The sequence below is a fragment of the Haliotis cracherodii genome, unplaced genomic scaffold, assembly GCF_022045235.1.
Source record: "Haliotis cracherodii isolate W230 unplaced genomic scaffold, xgHalCrac1.p SCAF_36, whole genome shotgun sequence".
Classification (NCBI taxonomy): domain Eukaryota; kingdom Metazoa; phylum Mollusca; class Gastropoda; order Lepetellida; family Haliotidae; genus Haliotis; species Haliotis cracherodii.
The window spans coordinates 397064-414526 of NW_027266293.1; the positions used below are offsets into that span (position 1 = coordinate 397064).

At 40.1% G+C, this 17463-nt stretch overlaps 2 protein-coding genes across 2 annotated transcripts; one reads left to right on the forward strand and one right to left on the reverse strand.

Annotated features, from left to right (window-relative positions):
* Positions 1-1161: 1161 nt before the first annotated feature.
* Positions 1162-7317, reverse strand: LOC139477842 (N-alpha-acetyltransferase 38, NatC auxiliary subunit-like). The gene is made up of 4 exons (XM_071260271.1): positions 7257-7317; positions 5020-5119; positions 3710-3781; positions 1162-2682 (listed from the first exon to the last, which is right to left on the reverse strand). Exons 1-4 carry the CDS (start codon positions 7272-7274, stop codon positions 2579-2581), a joined length of 294 nt encoding a protein of 97 aa, XP_071116372.1. The 5' UTR covers positions 7275-7317; the 3' UTR covers positions 1162-2578.
* Positions 7318-7618: 301 nt separating this feature from the next.
* On the forward strand, positions 7619-13927 carry LOC139477845 (cytochrome b5 domain-containing protein 1-like). Its single transcript, XM_071260274.1, has 4 exons — positions 7619-7835; positions 10871-10947; positions 12684-12902; positions 13292-13927. Exons 1-4 carry the CDS (start codon positions 7715-7717, stop codon positions 13520-13522), a joined length of 648 nt encoding a protein of 215 aa, XP_071116375.1. The 5' UTR covers positions 7619-7714; the 3' UTR covers positions 13523-13927.
* Positions 13928-17463: the final 3536 nt, after the last annotated feature.

The window sequence follows — 17463 nt, forward strand, 5'->3', positions numbered from 1 at the left end:
GAGCAGAAAGGGAATTCCCTCGGCTGAAATATTGGGATTCCATGACATTCCGAAGTAATAAAAGTAGTGCGCCTCGGTGGGTGTGGCTTAATTTTTTACATTCATTGGGAAATGAATGCAATAACACGTGACCAATTCAGCTAATCAGAATACAAGAATTTCAATGAACACAACGAAAATTTAATTATTTAAGGATTGACTGTGTATTCTTTTCGGTTCATTGAGGTATGAATCGAAAAACCGATGTGCAAACTGTATGAATCCGCGTAGCGGATTCTTACAAAAGTTAACCGAAAAAAATACACAGTCAATGCTTATAATTAAATTCGACAACGTAAAACATGTTTGATCTACAATAGTATAACCCAAAACAGTTGCATATATCAAAACAGACAAAAATGACGGCATTGATGAACATTCCAGGTGTAGGAATACATACAGTGGCGTGACATGAATCAGGTGATCGTTTAATTTATGCACATAACTTGACACGCCTACACAGTCAGTAGCCAATCAACGGAGAGTGGGATTAAAACAATGTTCATTTGACCTGTCAATTAAGGCAAGAGGCGAAAAAACTTGCAACAGTCAGACTGTAACAAACCGGAAGAAATATGTCCGAGAGAAGGCGGCTGTTTCAAATAACATGGTCATTTACTGCGTGATTCAAACATTACTTCTCTGATTACGGTAAAACAGTTGGAGAAATGCTAGTTAGAAATGAAACGCGAAGACATGAAAGTTGAACCGAGGCGAGCGGGAAAAAAAACTGGCGAGCGAGCCTGCACGTTTGCTGTTTTCAGTCATTCTCGGCCTTCGGTTTCAAAGGGTAGTTTGGACAATGAATATGCATGAAAGTCGCTAAATGTCCTGTGCATGACGATACACGTGAGCAGAAAGGGAATTCCCTTGACTGTAATATTGGGATTCCCCGACATTCCGCAGTAATAAAAGTAGTGCGCAGCGGTGGGCGTGGCTTAATTTTATACATTCATTGGGAAATGAATGCAATAACACGTGACCAATTCAGCTAATCAGAATGCAGGAATTTCCATGAACACAACGAAAATTTAATTATAAAAACGTGTTAGGAAACACAACCGAAATGGTTCAGTTCAGCCATGCATCCTCCTGTTACAGATCAGAATGGTCACAGAACAAAATGGTTACAGAACAGAACACCATGACCATAAGGACAGCAATAACACACAGCACTTTTTATGTACAAATTTATTTTCACATTATTATTCAAGGCATAAAAAGACATGAGAATGAATGTTTTAAATGTACAAGGGTATGTTCTTACAGTGTGGATGATGAACAAAAGTGATCTCGGCATAAACTCAGCCACTGGAAGGCAGGGGACACCAAGAACCCATGTACCCATGAGTGGAACTGAACCTGGGTCTTCAGCTGGGCATGTCAGTGGTGTAGTGAGTGAGTGAGTATGGTTTTACACCGCTTTTAGCAATATTCCAGCAATATCACGGCGGGGGACACCAGGAATGGGCTTCACACATTGTACCCATGTCGGGAATCGAACCCGGGTCTTTGGCGTGAAGAGCGAACGCTTTAACCACTAGGCTACCCGACCGCCCGTCAGTGGTGTAACCAACCTTTACTAGTCTGTTGAAGGTACCCATTCAGGGATAGGCAATAACTCAAAAAAGCAAACAAGCCCACAGGGCTAGGGGGATTTTTTACCTGCAAAGGTTACTGGTCCCAAAGATCGTGTGGCCTCAGAAATTTACATAATAAATTACGATGCATGTCTCTGGTTTACATTCAAATACAACCGTTGTTGATCGGTATTTGCGTATATTAATCATTATGATAAACACTCGAAAGGTTGTGCCTAATGTCAAGGGAAACCATTTGACAGGAATAGATAATCAACACCATGGGTAAAAAAACGGACATCTACGGCGAGCAGAGTCATAATTTTATTAGCCCAAAGTAATTTCTAATAGCCTTGTCTAAACGCAAGTGTTAGTTTCCACCCCTGCCTGTGGTGATTCCAGGTAAGAGTGAGTGGGTGAGTTTTTAACAGTATTCCAGTTATATCACGGTGTGTCAGCTTAATTTTGGAGGAAAGCCCAAAGTGATGCGGGTCTCAGACATTTACCACTTCTGTGAAACCCATGAGCACGGGTATGGTGCTGACAAACCTAGAAACATAATTGGGTCGAACTGGGATTCGAACCCGCAATCATAGGTTTCTGGCGTGTTCAAGGGACGCAACTGGGCCACCCGTGCCCCCTCCGGATAAGAAGATAGGTCCCCAGCAACATGTGCTTGTCATAAGAGGTGATGGATCAGGCGGTCAGTCGGTGACTGGTCGACTGTATGTTTTACAAACATAACTTTTTCCAGAAAATACTGGGAACATAATCTGTCTCAAACATAATTCAAAAGCCTCCACTAGAATATCAAATGATCGGCCCTATTGAGACAAGTAGACTCTGTCACAAAACAATTCCTACTGATACTGATTGCACCAGTAGACCCATCCCTCAACCCTGATTCCTGTGGTAGAGGGACCTCTTATGATTGATAGAGTTTGTAGGAGAGACTGAGTTCACATCACACAATGATCCTCGTCCACATGAATGCTGATAATGTGATGTCCCGGCACCATCGCCAATCCCAGAATCCTTGGCTCCTCTCGGCTATCATCATCATCTGAAACAAAGTGAGTGAGTAAGTGAGTATGGTTTTACGCCGCTTTTAGCAATATTCAAGCAATATCACGGCGGGGGACACCAGAAATGGGCTTCACACATTGTACCCATGTCGGGAATCGAACCCGGGCCTTCAGCATGACGAGCGAACGCTTTAACCACTAGGCTACCCGACAAAGAGGGACAATCATTTCAATTATTTTCTGGAAAACATTTTTTGAACTGATTTGTAGGAGTTCTAATACACAGGAACATTTGTCAAAGCTTGCCCCTTTCCGTAACCTGCAAAAAGACTCATACCCCTGTCGATGAATGTTATGTGTGAAAATACGACAAACCAATCAGAATGTGGGTGTGACTTCAAAGAATCCCACAGGAATAATTTTTTACTTTACATATGTCTTGCATTTAAAACTTTAAAACACTGTTAAATATGTATGTATAATACTGTAAGTCCCGATGTGTTTTCAATAGCATCTGGGATATATATGACATGGGGGAAATATACGTAAATCATTGCGCAATGAGTTGACAATTCTTTTAGCTATTTCCGTTTGGGCTTAGACAGAACCGAGTCGCAAAAATAGCCACGAAAGGGGCACGAGTCTCTATTCGGCTTGTTCTGGTATAACACGAGTTGTTCCCGGCTGACAGCGGTAAACTGATACTTTGTGTGCTCTCATAAACCTAAAATACTTGTTTCCTTTGTTTATTGAAGACTTACTACATTCTTTTGATGGACTCATGATACAAATAATTCAACTTCAAGATAACCAAACAGATATGAGTGAGTGAGTGAGTTGGGTTTAACGCCGCTTTTAACAGTATTCCAGTTATATCACAGCGTGTCAGCTTCTGGCATGCCCAAGGGCCGCAACTCTGCACAGCAAATCACGGCGCCTTAGATGACTTGGCCACCCGTGCCCCCCCAAACAGATATGAGTGAACAGACTTTAAGATATCTCATGAGTTGCCTTTTTTCCAACCCTTCTCGTCAGATTATTGTTGTATTCTGTTACCATGGTTACCTGGGGAACGAAGATACTCCTCACATGACCCAAGGATGACATTCCTGTCACGATCAGTGCACAGAAACACACCTGAAAATATACAAAACTATACTACATGGACAGAAAATGAGCTATTACGAGGAGAGGTGAAATGGGGTTTGAGGTAGTGTTGAAGATTATTGCACTTATGTAGCGACGTCAATACTCGTACTTGTCTGGACTAATGCCAATTTAATAATGCCAGCAACTAAGATACCAAGCTGTAGTTTAACATGAATTCCCCACTCAGACACAGTACACTGACTCCGAGCCGACCAGTCCTTGTTTTGGCCCCTTAATGCTGAGAACCAGAGAGGTCGGAACAAGTACCATCTTTTAACGTCTTTCGGCATGACGCGGACGGGGATCGAACCCTCGACCTTCCCTATTCCCTGTGACATATATGTCATCACAGTGATTGTATATCAATGATCCCACAACATCCTCTACATATATTTCCATAACAAATACCTGTGTATATGATTAAGCATAAATGTTAAGGGTGCTTCATTTTACTCTGAAAGATCTCAGGAAATCCCACCCACAACCACCCCCACCCTTTGTTTCTGACACTGAGTATTGAGTAGGGCTGGGACTGATAACTCAGGTACTAGGGGATCGAACCCTGGACCTTCCGGAGGCAGTCTGACAGTATTATGAATGAGTTTTGTTGGGTTTGAAGCCATTTGAAGGAACCTTCGCAAACCACGGAAAGTCAGCTACATTCGTGAGTGAGTGAGTAAGTTTGGTTTAATGCTGCTTTGAACAGTATTCCAGTCATACCATGGCATGTTAGCTTAATTTGGGAGGAAAAGCTCAAAGTCATTCAGGTTTCACATGTGTACTGCTCCACGTTTACTATCCACTGGATAGGAGAATGTTGTTACAGTGTGAATAGTAGCTGTGTATAAGGTGAGGTGAAATTGGGTTTAAAGTTGCGTCCAAGATTATTGCACTTAGATAGCGACGTGCAAGCACGTGTGTGTGTGTGTGTGTGTGTGTGTGTGTGTGTGTGTGTGTGTGTGTGTGTGTGTGTGTGTGTGTGTGTGTGTGTGTGTGTGTGTGTGTGTGTGTGTGTGTGGCTGCTTGTACTAGTCCAGACTGATGCCGATTTATAGTGAGTTTCACATGAATACCCCACTCAGAAACAGTATACTGACTCCGAGCCGATAAGACCTTGTTTTAGCCCCTTAATGCCGAGCGCCAGACAGGGTAACAACAAGTACCCTCTTTTAACGTCTTTAGGTAAGCTGTGTATAACGACCTGTGGATGTTGTAGTTAACCCTACCTATTAGAGTTCTTCCATCTGTCATCTTAATTTTCATGCTTTTATTCAACCATCGCTCAAGTTTCTGCCGACCTTCTGTCTTTGTCACAGACACAATACTCTGAAAGCAAAAAACAATTTCACAATGATCAACAAATTTATCACTATAATTTTGTAATGAGAAGTTTACACAGTATTCATATAACTGTATGAATGACACAATTTGACGTTCATACATATTTCAAGAGACTGTTTACTTGAAATGACGTAAACGCTGACGGACTACTTCCACATTTGTGAGGGAACTCCTGGGAATTCCTGGCACGAATAAATAAAGAAGCGGCGGAAGAAACTAACAGTTTAGTCCGCAGGTCCTTAAAACGATGACATACAGGAAAACCCTAAAAAATGGCAACTTTCTACTTGTCCTTTTGATACCTAAGGCTAAGTATTAGGCAGCTTGGCAAGTACTATTGGACTAGAGCCTATTTCTGTTACTGCAAAAGCGTTGTTTCTGATCATGTAGACCCTTAATTTTGAACTTTAGCATACACAGAGAAACGTCAAAGTTCGACTGCACGATCGTTCACAAATATCCTTGCCACGACCCATTGGAGTGAACTAAACAAAAAATGCACATCCAAACGATCATAGTATCGACTTGCTCCGTGTCTAGACTGACAGTGACAGTCTACAGCAGTCTATGAATTTATCTTGTTGTCTATTTGACACATCATTATAATCACCTTTCACAGATCGGCCAATTGATCAGTGATGACTATCACAAGTTACCACCACACGTTCATTACCGGTAAATTTAGGCTTAGACTGGTAATTCAGGTGACTGCCAGTCCCTCTGGACCGGCAAATAAAGATCCTTAAAAATCTTCGTTGTTGAACAAAACATCAGTGATATAGAAATATATTTTTTTATATATTTTGTTACCATCAGGTCATCCCCTTGTCTTTTTTTAGTGCAAGGAAATAACATTTCACTTTGCTTCGAGGTTAAATATCAATTTGTAGTGACTTTGTCTCGAAATATTAAAAAGAGAGAGAGAAAATTGTGACTGAAGTTTGTGTGAATGACATGTAAATCTAACTAAGTTATTACAGAGATGACTCATTGAACTGAACATGATGTTGAAAGAATTTAAACCAGCTAATTTTCATAAATTTTTTATTTCTTGAAATTTGGGACTGACAAAAATTAGTTGGGACTGGTAATTTTTTAGAGTTGCCAGTCCACCAGGACTGGCAGTTTCAAAAGCCAGTGGGAACACTGATTAACAACTTTGGAAATCTCTCCCATCACGTTTATCATGTCGGCCATTTTGACGTCTTGCACTTGATGTAAATATATTATGATGCACTGTCATTGTGACTGACTTACTGATGAAGCTCTTAACAGACCTTTCTCATCTAATGGCAATATTATTTGAACACATTTGTTGAAAAACAAACTAGAACAGGTATTATTGTAATGCAAGTTGAGCATACACACTCGCACATCACCTCTCTTTGTGAGGAACTATTTTATTCTGCGACACTGGAATCCTAGATAAATCCATGAAACACATGAACATTTGACAAGGTATAGATAAAACAATGGTTATCTACCGGCCTAAAGGTAAGTGATCTATCAATTTTCTTCAAACACATTAAAACAGTTGCATAAACGTCATAATCAGAGCTCTATGACAAGTATGTTCAACTAGTAATACTAGTAATTGTGATCATTAGGCATAATCCAAGTTATATTTGCCAAACGCATACCAAAATATTTTTAGGCGAGTCGGGTCAGATTTTTTTAGGCGAGTCGGATTTTAGGCGAGTCGGGTGCAACTCATATTATAGTCCGAGTACAAGCAAACATCAGATCTCTGCACCAGTCCACCCTTGGGCCATAATCAGCTGCTAGTCGGTGTGTATTCAGCAGGTACGTACCTCTGGTTTTTATTTGTAAAATTTCCGACTTCACGTTGTGCTACTAACAACTTTCCATAGCGACAGCCATCTTGTGGACATTCATATGGTCCCGGACTGTAGTTTATCAAGGAAATAAACCGTTCGGCGGCGTGATCGAAATCAGGACAAATCATATCTCACTAACAAGTTTGAAGATTACACATATTGAATGCGAGACAAGTACATTCTTTTTACATAAAATAACAAGAATTATAAGCGTTCGGTCATGGCGTTTTACGAAATGCTTACAGAATTGTTTGTACTGACAAATATGGAGACACAACACTCACCGTATCATCACCAGCCATTTTGGCGAGTTCAACATCGAAATTATAACTGAAACGAAACAAAACACGGAAATTGATTTTAATACCGTTTTGTTTGGAATATTTATTTTATATTTGTTTTGTTTTATATTCAACATACAACTACCGGTGTCCATTGTCGTTTTAATAGATAAACTGTGATTGTAATTAGGAAGAAATAAAGAGAATCAAATGGTATTCTATTTTCGTTTCAGGAATCGGTCACCAGGAATCCGAAGCTCCTTCCCAGCGCGTGACAGCTTCGTTACACTCTATAGAGAGCTGCGCGAAGGGGATATCGATGTGAGGAGCTTGCAGGAATCCATGACACATATCGTCAACTTCCGCTTCCGACAGCTTTGTTGATATTGGCAACAGGATTCTTGTCATTTAGTCCGAGTTTGAAAGCAATGAATTTGTAGATCATTTATCAAACAAACACCATGCCGAGACCCAAGTATTTCACCTCCAATGAAGTGTCTATTCACAACACGATAGATGATCTCTGGATCTCATTTTTGGGAAAAGTGTATAATTTGACTCCACTATGTGAGGAATACAAAGGTATGAATTAAAAATGAAATATTTTTGTTGGCTTTTGAGTGAATATTGCTCTTATCTTTTACGAAATATTTTTTGACAGTTATGTTTTATCAATAGATGTTGTTTTTGACTTGAAGGCGTACTTTGAGCAGGTCTATTTTGATATGTATTTCAACATTGTTCAATGAAAAATTGCAGCATCAGAAACATGCTCGCAAAACCTTCCCCAAACACTGCCTCAAAATTTAAAAAAAATATCTTAACTTCTGGCTAATAGTCTTATTTTTTTTAATATGATTAATATTATTAATCCTCAAAATTGAATATCAAAACAATTCATAAACATAGAAACTTGGGCATCAACATAGAATTACAGAACTTGAAAATAGAGCCGAAATAGAAGTATTTATACAACACAGAAGTACAATAAATACATACTTTTTTCATTAAAAATAACAGTTACTTATGACAGCATTTGGCAACGAAAATACTTAGAACCCGTTACTAAGTAAAGAGCTTGTGCACATTCCTTACGAATATGGTTGAAGATATCCTGTACTCTGTATTCTAGTCAATCTAAAAAATACATTTATGTAGGGTTAGGTTTCTGTTGCCCTAAGCCAGGCAAAATTTTAAGCAGTGTAGGGCCTATGCAGGCAGAAATCTTTTAAACATGCTAAAGTAAGGTGAATATTTTATCAGAATTAATTGTAGATCAATTTAAATTGCAAATCACAGGCAAGTGTTTCGAGATAGTTTAACTTTATCAATGTCACCTCATACATATTTGCTCCTGAGAGGCTGTGAATTTTTTTTTTATCATTTTCACGATATGATTTCAGAATATAGCGTAGGAAACCAATAACAACACACCCTCACAAGGAAAATCATTTTTGCCATTTACTTTAATGTAGTATGTACCTACGATCTCCACTAATACATGTTATGTGCATCTATCCTAATATCATCTGGACTGCCCCCGTGGTCTAGTGGCAGAGCGTCCGCCCAGAGAGCGGAAGGTCTGGGGTTCGATCCTCGACTGCATCATACCAAAAGACATTAAAGGATGGTACTTGTTGTTACCCTGTCTGGCGCTCGGCATTAATGGGCTAAAACAAGGACTGGTTGGCTCGGAGTCAGTATACTGTGTCTGAGTGGGGTATTCATGTTAGACTGCAGCATGGTATCTCAGTGAGCTAGCACTATAGTATAAATCAGCATCAGTCCAGACTAGTACAAGCAGCCAGACAAACACACACACATACATGTACGACGCTATATACGTGCAATAATCTTGGTCGTTAAACCCAATTTCACCACACCTCACCTAATATCATCTGCCAAGCTCTCAATGTATATTAAAATTAATATATCATGTGGCTTAACAATTGTTATGACTATGCCATAACATCAAATCTATTTGAACTTAAATATCTTTTACGAGAAATAACTCATGTTATGACAATTGAAGATCATTAATATTTTGCACCAAATGATACTATATTTCAAAATGTAATATTTTATTTCGCTCCTTGACAACAGGCTACACAGACAAATAATTGAATGCAAATGATAGGTCTTAAAATTATAAATTTATACAGACATGATTTAAGGAATTTGAATTTCCAAAAAAGTGTCAACAATGCATGATGAGCTGATGATGCTTGACAGTTGGGTTTCAGATCAGTTCATTTTAAAACATACTGACAGATTGTCATCCTGCATGTTCTGAAGATAATTTAAAAAAATGCTAATGGTATGAAAGAACGCGCACCGAAATCGAAATCCAGTTCGTAAACCGTCATACAGATTTCGGTCGATTGCTGTATTTGAAAAGTATGTGCACCACCAACTCGTTGTCAGCAGATATTTTCCAAATCTTTTCACGTTTTTAATCAAGGTGCTCGCGTGATTTGATGCATTTCGCGATGTAAGACCTGTTTTATCACAATATAGATCTTGATTATCGATCAGATCGTCCACCATTTAGTGTGAAGCAAACGCAAGTTATACGAGAGGTGGAATCTGATTGGTCCATAGGAGAGGCTTAGAAGGGACATAACTGGTAATAGCCACTGGTGGCGCTACGATCGAGCCCAGGAATTCCAGCCTAGTTCGGCAAGGGTGGAAACTGGACTTTTAAAGTCAGTTAACTCCCTTGCCTCGGGAAGATGTATGACATGTACCTATACTGCTGTTTGTGTGACACACTATCAGGATAAGGAGTATCCACAAACATGGCCTCCTTGGATCTGGAATGCTGCAAGCATGCAACTTTTTCACTGTTTTCAGTGTCAGTTCTGTCTCTGGGTTTTTCGGAGCATGGGTGGCCCAGTCGACTCAGGTTCCCCGATTTGTTGTGCAGAGTTGTGTCCCTTGGGCATTCCAGAAACCTATGATTGTGGGTTTGAATCCCGGTTTGCCCTGATTATGTTTCTAGGTTTGTCAGCACCATACCCATGCTCGTGGGTTTCATCGAAGTGGTAAATGCCATCACTTCGGGCTTTCCTCAAACATTTAGCCGACACACCGCGATATAACTGGAATAATGTTAAAAGCTGTGTTAAACCCAACTCACTCACTCATATCAATACCAGACTTGATTATTTGCAGACAGCCATCATTAAGCTGGAATATTGCTGAGTGCGGAGTTAAACAACAAACAAACAAAACAAAAATATTAAGCTGACACGCAGTGATATAACTGGAATACTGTTAACAGCAGCGTTAAACCCAACTCACTCACTTACTCTGGCTTTTGCCACTAGTCTGAAGCCTGAGACTAGTAAAATTGTGTGTGAAGTCCAGTGAGCTCACATAAAAAATAGTCCAGAAATCCACTGAAAACTAATTTGGGCTGGCAGAATCAAAAGTTTTTGGCACAGAATGTGATAATTCCTCCTCAAAGTACAAATTTACTCAGTGGAGATTCTCCTTAATTCCCGGTTGTCAACCTGAGGGTGCAGTAGGATATATTGAAAAGGCGATAAGAGATAATATTTGACATCAAATTAATTTTTTATATTTTATACTGATTCATTATTGATTTATTTCAGGTGATGTTCTTCTAAAGCCAATCATTCAGTCAGCAGGAAAAGATATTTCACACTGGTTCAATCCAAAACTCAAAGATGTAAGTTGATTTTAATCATATCAGTATTTAAAGTAGGGGTGACATGATACAGCAAGATCATGATACAATTTATATCATGATACATATGTACATCATATCACGTGGAAACTTCGTGACTATAAATAATTCATAGCAGCTTTAAAGGGAAAAGCTAGCTGTAGACACATATTCTAAGCAGCTAATTTTAGGTGGAACTTCAAAAGCTATTTACAATATATTTTGTACAAACACTATATTTTACTGACAAAAACACTTGTGGGTGGGTCATTAAATGAATAGTAAAATCCATTTATTTGAGCATGTGTATTGTCTTGTACAGATATAGAAAAATATGTAACGTGTCGATTTGTTGCATGAAATCTCACAATGCAGCGGTGCACCGATGTATCGTTTCATTCCTATATTAAAAGACCGATTAGTGGGTGTTAACATTGTGATGAACATGATTAAAAGACATTTGTTATTGTCAGGGCAAAACTGTTTCTCAGTAGTCAAACCATAATGGATTTCACACTGACAGAGCTGCACCCCAGTATACGAGTGTAGGGTAACTCTTAGTCCTTGATCTAGTCTGTCATACAGACCCTGAAAGAAATATATCCAATACAGCTCATGCAGGTCTATAATGTTTGGCAAATCTAGATTACTGCAGCATCAGGAATATCTGAAAATGAAGAAAGTCTCTGGGCTCCTTTTTATTATGTTTTATAACTAAAAGTTAACAACTGTTTTTTCTGTCGCATTCAAGATTATTGAACTTATATAGCGACGTACATGCACATGTGCGTGTGGCTGCTTGTACTAGTCCGGAGTAATGCCGGTTTATAGTGCTAGCTCACTGACATACCATGCCACAGTTTAACATGAATACCCCACTAAGACACAGTATACTGTCTCCGAGCCAACCAGTCCTTGTTTTAGCACCTAAATGCCGAGCGCCAGGCAGGGTAACAACAAGTTAACGTCTTTTAACGTCTCTTGGTATGACGCGGCCGGGGATCTGACCCTGGACCTTCCCTATTCCCTGTGACATATATATGTCATCACATTGATTGTATATCAGTGATCCCTCAACATCCTCTACACATATTTCCATAACAAATACCTGTGTATATGATTAAGCATAAATGTTAAAGGTGCTTCTCTTTACTCTGATAGATCTCAGGAAATCCCACCCACAACCACCCCCACCCTCTGTTTCTGACACTGAGTATTGAGTAGGGCTGGGACTGATAACTCAGGTACTCGGGTCAGGTGGGTACTGAGTAGGACCAGGGTACCCACAGGACTACCCGGACCCGTGGTTAGTCATGTGATTATATTGTATAATGGCAAAAATTATTTAGAACTCTATGGTTACACTATAAGTGACAAATGTTCAAATTTCTTTCCTACTCTGCACACATTCCTTCTGACTTTACATGTTTTCATAAAGATAAAATTTCAGTCAACTTCAGTGTATGCATGACCAGATCATTTTATATCTGTATCTAAATACATTTTGACAGGAGTACGGTCAAACGTTTCCCAAGCGGACATTTTGTACTTATCTCTCGAGACCTACAGCGGGTACCTGGGTAGGGTCGGGTAACGGGAAGTGAGTACCTGGGTAGTAAATTTGGACTAGTCCTAGCCCTAGTATTTAGTATATCAGATTCCCATACATGTTTTTTTATGTATGTCGACATACAAGTGACATACAGGCAGTCTGTGTATGTACATGTCACTGTCTGCAGATCCGCACCCACGTCGACCCTCTGACAGGCTGTGTGATTCCCTACTGCCCTAATGGCAGGTTCGTACACATCCCCCCACCCTACCCTCACTCAGACTGGGCCAACGACTTCGGCCGACCGTGGTGGAAGGATGAGTCCTATCTGGTGGGAATACTCTCCAAGAAGACGAGATTTGTGAAAATCATCAACACTCTCACGTCACAAGAACAAGTTATTGAAGTAAGCGAAGAGTATCGTCTATCTATGTATTGATTTACATGTTCGATGCCATGTTCACAGGGAATGATCAAACATTGCAAAAGCACTTCACACATTCTGCCAATCGAAATTGCATCTCACACATTCTGCCAATCCAAACTGCATCTCACACATTCTGACAATCCAAACTGCATCTCGCACATTCTGACAATCCAGACTGCATGTCATAGATTCTGACAATCCAAAATGGATCTCACACATTCTGACAAATGAAACTACATCTCACACATTCTGACAAACAAAACTGCATCTCACACATTCTGACAATCCAAACTGGATCTCAAACGATGAAACTTTCAGAGAGGAATTATAGTTGATCATCCATTGATGTATTTCCTTCTTTAAAACAGGTATGTTCTGAAGAGATTATGACGGAGATCCTGGATCGCTACATGAAGTACAATGGCCATGCTGGCAGCTACACATGGAAGTACGACGGCAGAAACCTGGACATGATGAAGACCCTGGAACAAAACAGCATCCCCGACGAGGATGAAGAGTTCTACAAGCTGAGCATGAACGATGACACATTTCTTCAGGCAATCCATCTGTACTTCAATGATGACCTGACGGAGGCCTAGACCGAGAATCTTTGTACATCTGTTGTTCAACATCCTCGTTGACGAGAGCTGAGATTTCACATCTTAGTGTTCCAGAACCTCACGGATACATTGTGGATGTAGAGCCAAGTTAGGGTCTACTCAACATCTTCTCATCAAAACATTGACATATATATCACAGAATACCACTCCTTTCCGTGAGGAAATCCGAAATTTTAAATATTCCTTTTGTGGAATTGCAGCTTTTAAATCTTTTTGTGTATTAATCTTAATCAATGATTTCATTGTATGTTACTTTATTTGTTATTAATGATTTTATTATTGAATACAACTATTAAGTAGATTGATCCTGGAGATGAGGTTGGTTTGTGTACATACCACTTGAACTTTTGCTGAAAATATTTTAAATTGAAAACTGAAGTTCATCATTGGAATAAAAACTTCAATAATATATCACGTATATATGTTGATCTTTGTTGCTGGGCAGGACATGAGCTGGAGTCATCAGTGTGAAGAAACTGATGAATTCTATGGTTAATTCAAACATGGAACCTACATCCTGCTATAAAGTTTTGTCTGCTGTTACACCTGCAATATCAGATGTTATATTGTTGTCTCGGCCGTTGTGCTTTTACTTCTGTTACACCTGGTTGACTGTTTCCCCTAGTCCATAACTCGGAGAGTAGTACAAATGTGGAGGGTTTGGTGTTTTTTATAACCAGATCTAGTTATTGTATATCAACCGCCAATCCGAAGCAAGAAGTGGACTAGTTGGAGTATGAACAAGGGTGTCTATCTTGTACACACTCACATCTTTATAGATGGATTGACTGGTCCAGACTGAATTATTTACAGACCGCCGTCATATAGTTGGAATATTGCTGAGTGCGGCGTTCAACATTAAACAAACAAACAAATCCAAAGGAAAACCTTTTTGCTGTGAATTAACCTACGTGACTCCAGCTGAATATGTGTCCTATATCCCAGGTGCCCCTCCGTGATAAGCAGGGGATGTTTCCCCCAGCAACACAGGTACACTTGCATTGTACTGTCCCATCAATGTCTTGACGTCACTCCGGATAACTGGTAGCCACCATTGCAAAGACGGCCATCTGGAACGTCACTTCGGATAAGTACTAGCTATACCATTGCAAAGACGGCCATCTGGAACGTCCCTTCAGATAAATAGTAGCTGTACCATTGCAAAGACGGCCATCTGTAACGTCACTTCGGATAAGTAGTAGCTGTACCATTGCAAAGACGGCCATCTGGAACGTCACTTTGGACAAGTAGTAGCTGTACCATTGCAAAGATGGCCATTTGGAACGTCACTTCGGATAAGCAGTAGCTGTACCATTGCAAAGACGGCCATCTGGAACGTCACTTCGGATAAGCAGTAGCTGTACCATTGCAAAGACGGCCATCTGGAACGTCACTTCGGATAACTAGTAGCTGTACCATTGCAAAGACGGCCATCTGGAACGTCACTTCGGATAAGTAGTAGCTGTACCATTGCAAAGACGTCCATCGGGAACGTCACTTCGGATAAGCAGTAGCTGTACCATTGCAAAGACGGCCATTTGGAACGTCACTTCGGATAAGTAGTAGCTGTTCCATTGCAAAGACGTCCATCGGGAACGTCACTTCCGATAAGTAGTAGCTGTACCATTGCAAAGACGTCCATCGGGAACGTCACTTCGGATAAGCAGTAGCTGTACCATTGCAAAGACGGCCATCTGGAACGTCACTTCGGATAACTAGTAGCTGTACCATTGCAAAGACGGCCATCTGGAACGTCACTTCGGATAAGTAGTAGCTGTACCATTGCAAAGACGTCCATCGGGAACGTCACTTCGGATAAGCAGTAGCTGTACCATTGCAAAGACGGCCATCTGGAACGTCACTTCGGATAAGTAGTAGGTGTATCATTGCTAAGACGGCCATCGGGAACGTCACTTCGGATACGTAGTAGCTGTACTATTGCAAAGCGGCTTGCAACATATCTGAACAAAAGATCAACGTAGCTATAGCATTTCAAGATGCCATACCATTGGTCTTCACAAAATATCACCGTAGCTGTGACATAGTAAGAAGACTTGCCCTTGTTATATACAAATTACAAACGTAACTGTGGTACAGTAAGATGACCTAACATTGGTTATAAAGATATTGATCAACTGAGCTGTGATATTGTAACTTGACTTACCATTGGTTATGGTACAGAATATTAGCGTAGCTGTAAGCTTTAAGATCACATAACCATACACTATTATACATTGGTCATACACTATTTATCAACTAACCAAAGATTACCACTGGTAATGACTATTCGCTATGCAGAGTTGCTTCCCCTTGACGTGCCATGATCTTATACTCGTGGGTTCGAATCCCAGATTCACCCTGATCATGATCATCAGTTTATCAGTTTGTCAGTACCATACCCGTGCTCGTTGATTTCACCAAAATGTTAAACGTCTAATTACACATCACAGTTCCTCCCACATAAAGCTGACAGACAGTGATGCAACTGGAATATTGTTCAAAGAGGAGTTAAAGCTAATTCCCTCACTTTCAGTCATATAATAAAACATTAATTTCACGCGTGACATATTTTCCGTAATCAGTCGTACCGAATGGGTAATTCTATTTATTACCCATATTCATATTAAAGACATGTTTCAAGAAAAAAACAATCAGCTGTCGCCGATCAAGAATCAGCTGTTTTGTATCAATCCGAGTGTGAAAAAACACTGTCCATTCATTCCAACCGCATTACTCAATTAACGTGTTGTTACGCGTGAAAAATATACTTCTGTTACAAAATTGTAAAGATCACATTATTGCAGTTATATTTCATATGTTTTGCAAATAAGCAGATGATGCTGTCCGTCGTTTTCGTCCTTGTAAACTTATTTTATTGTGTCGATGTCTTGCTGAATAAAGGTCAATAGACACAGGCAGGAAAGTGACACGCAGATTCTAAATAATATGAAATCGTACGTTACTCACCGATACATCGATCAATGCGTATACATGTCAATACGTCACGCATCCGTCCCCCTGTGTGTCATGAAGCGGAAACAGTAAAAATATACCCCTTAATTTATGGGCTGAGGTAAGATGGGGTTTAACGTCGCGTCCAAGATTATTGAACTTATATAGCGACGTGAATGCACGTGTGTGTGTGGCTGCTTGTACTAGTCCGGACTGATGCCGATTTATAGTGCTAGCTCACCGAGATGCCATGCCGCAGTTTAACATGAATACCCCACTCAGACACAGTACTGACTCCGGGCCGACCAGTCCTTGTTTTAGCCCCTTAATGCCGAGCGCCAGACAGGATAACAACAAGTACCATCTTTTAACGTCTCTTAATCTATGAATCCAGTCTCAAGGGATTATGACCAGGCACACTTAAATTTGATACTGATAAACACATGTGACATACATACTGCCATACAAAATTATGTTTGTAATGCTGTAAATTATGCATGCTTTTAAATGTTATTTATTATTTCACATATGTAACATTCTCACGAGAAATATTGTATATATTTCCCATGTAATTCCCCAGAGAGGCTTGGCAATACTTCCTCTGAGGAGCGTTCCATTCTGCAGGAGATGAAGAACAGACGAATCGCCTCGAGTTTCCCCCATCAAGATGGCGGATCTAATGACGTCACGCATGACGCCAGAGAGTGTCTGCATCCAACTACTGTTTCACGCGCACTCATGGGTTTTTGTACGTATATACATGTATGTGTATTGCCGATGTCTACCATGATCTTCATCAATGACTGTATTTTAAGAAACTAAAACCAATCCAGCCAGTCAGCCACGTGAGGTGAGGTGAGGTGAAATGGGGTTTAACGTCGCGTCCAAGATTATTGCACTTATATAGCCACGTGCATGTACGTGTATGTGTATGCGCCAGACAGGATAACAACAAGTATCATCTTAAA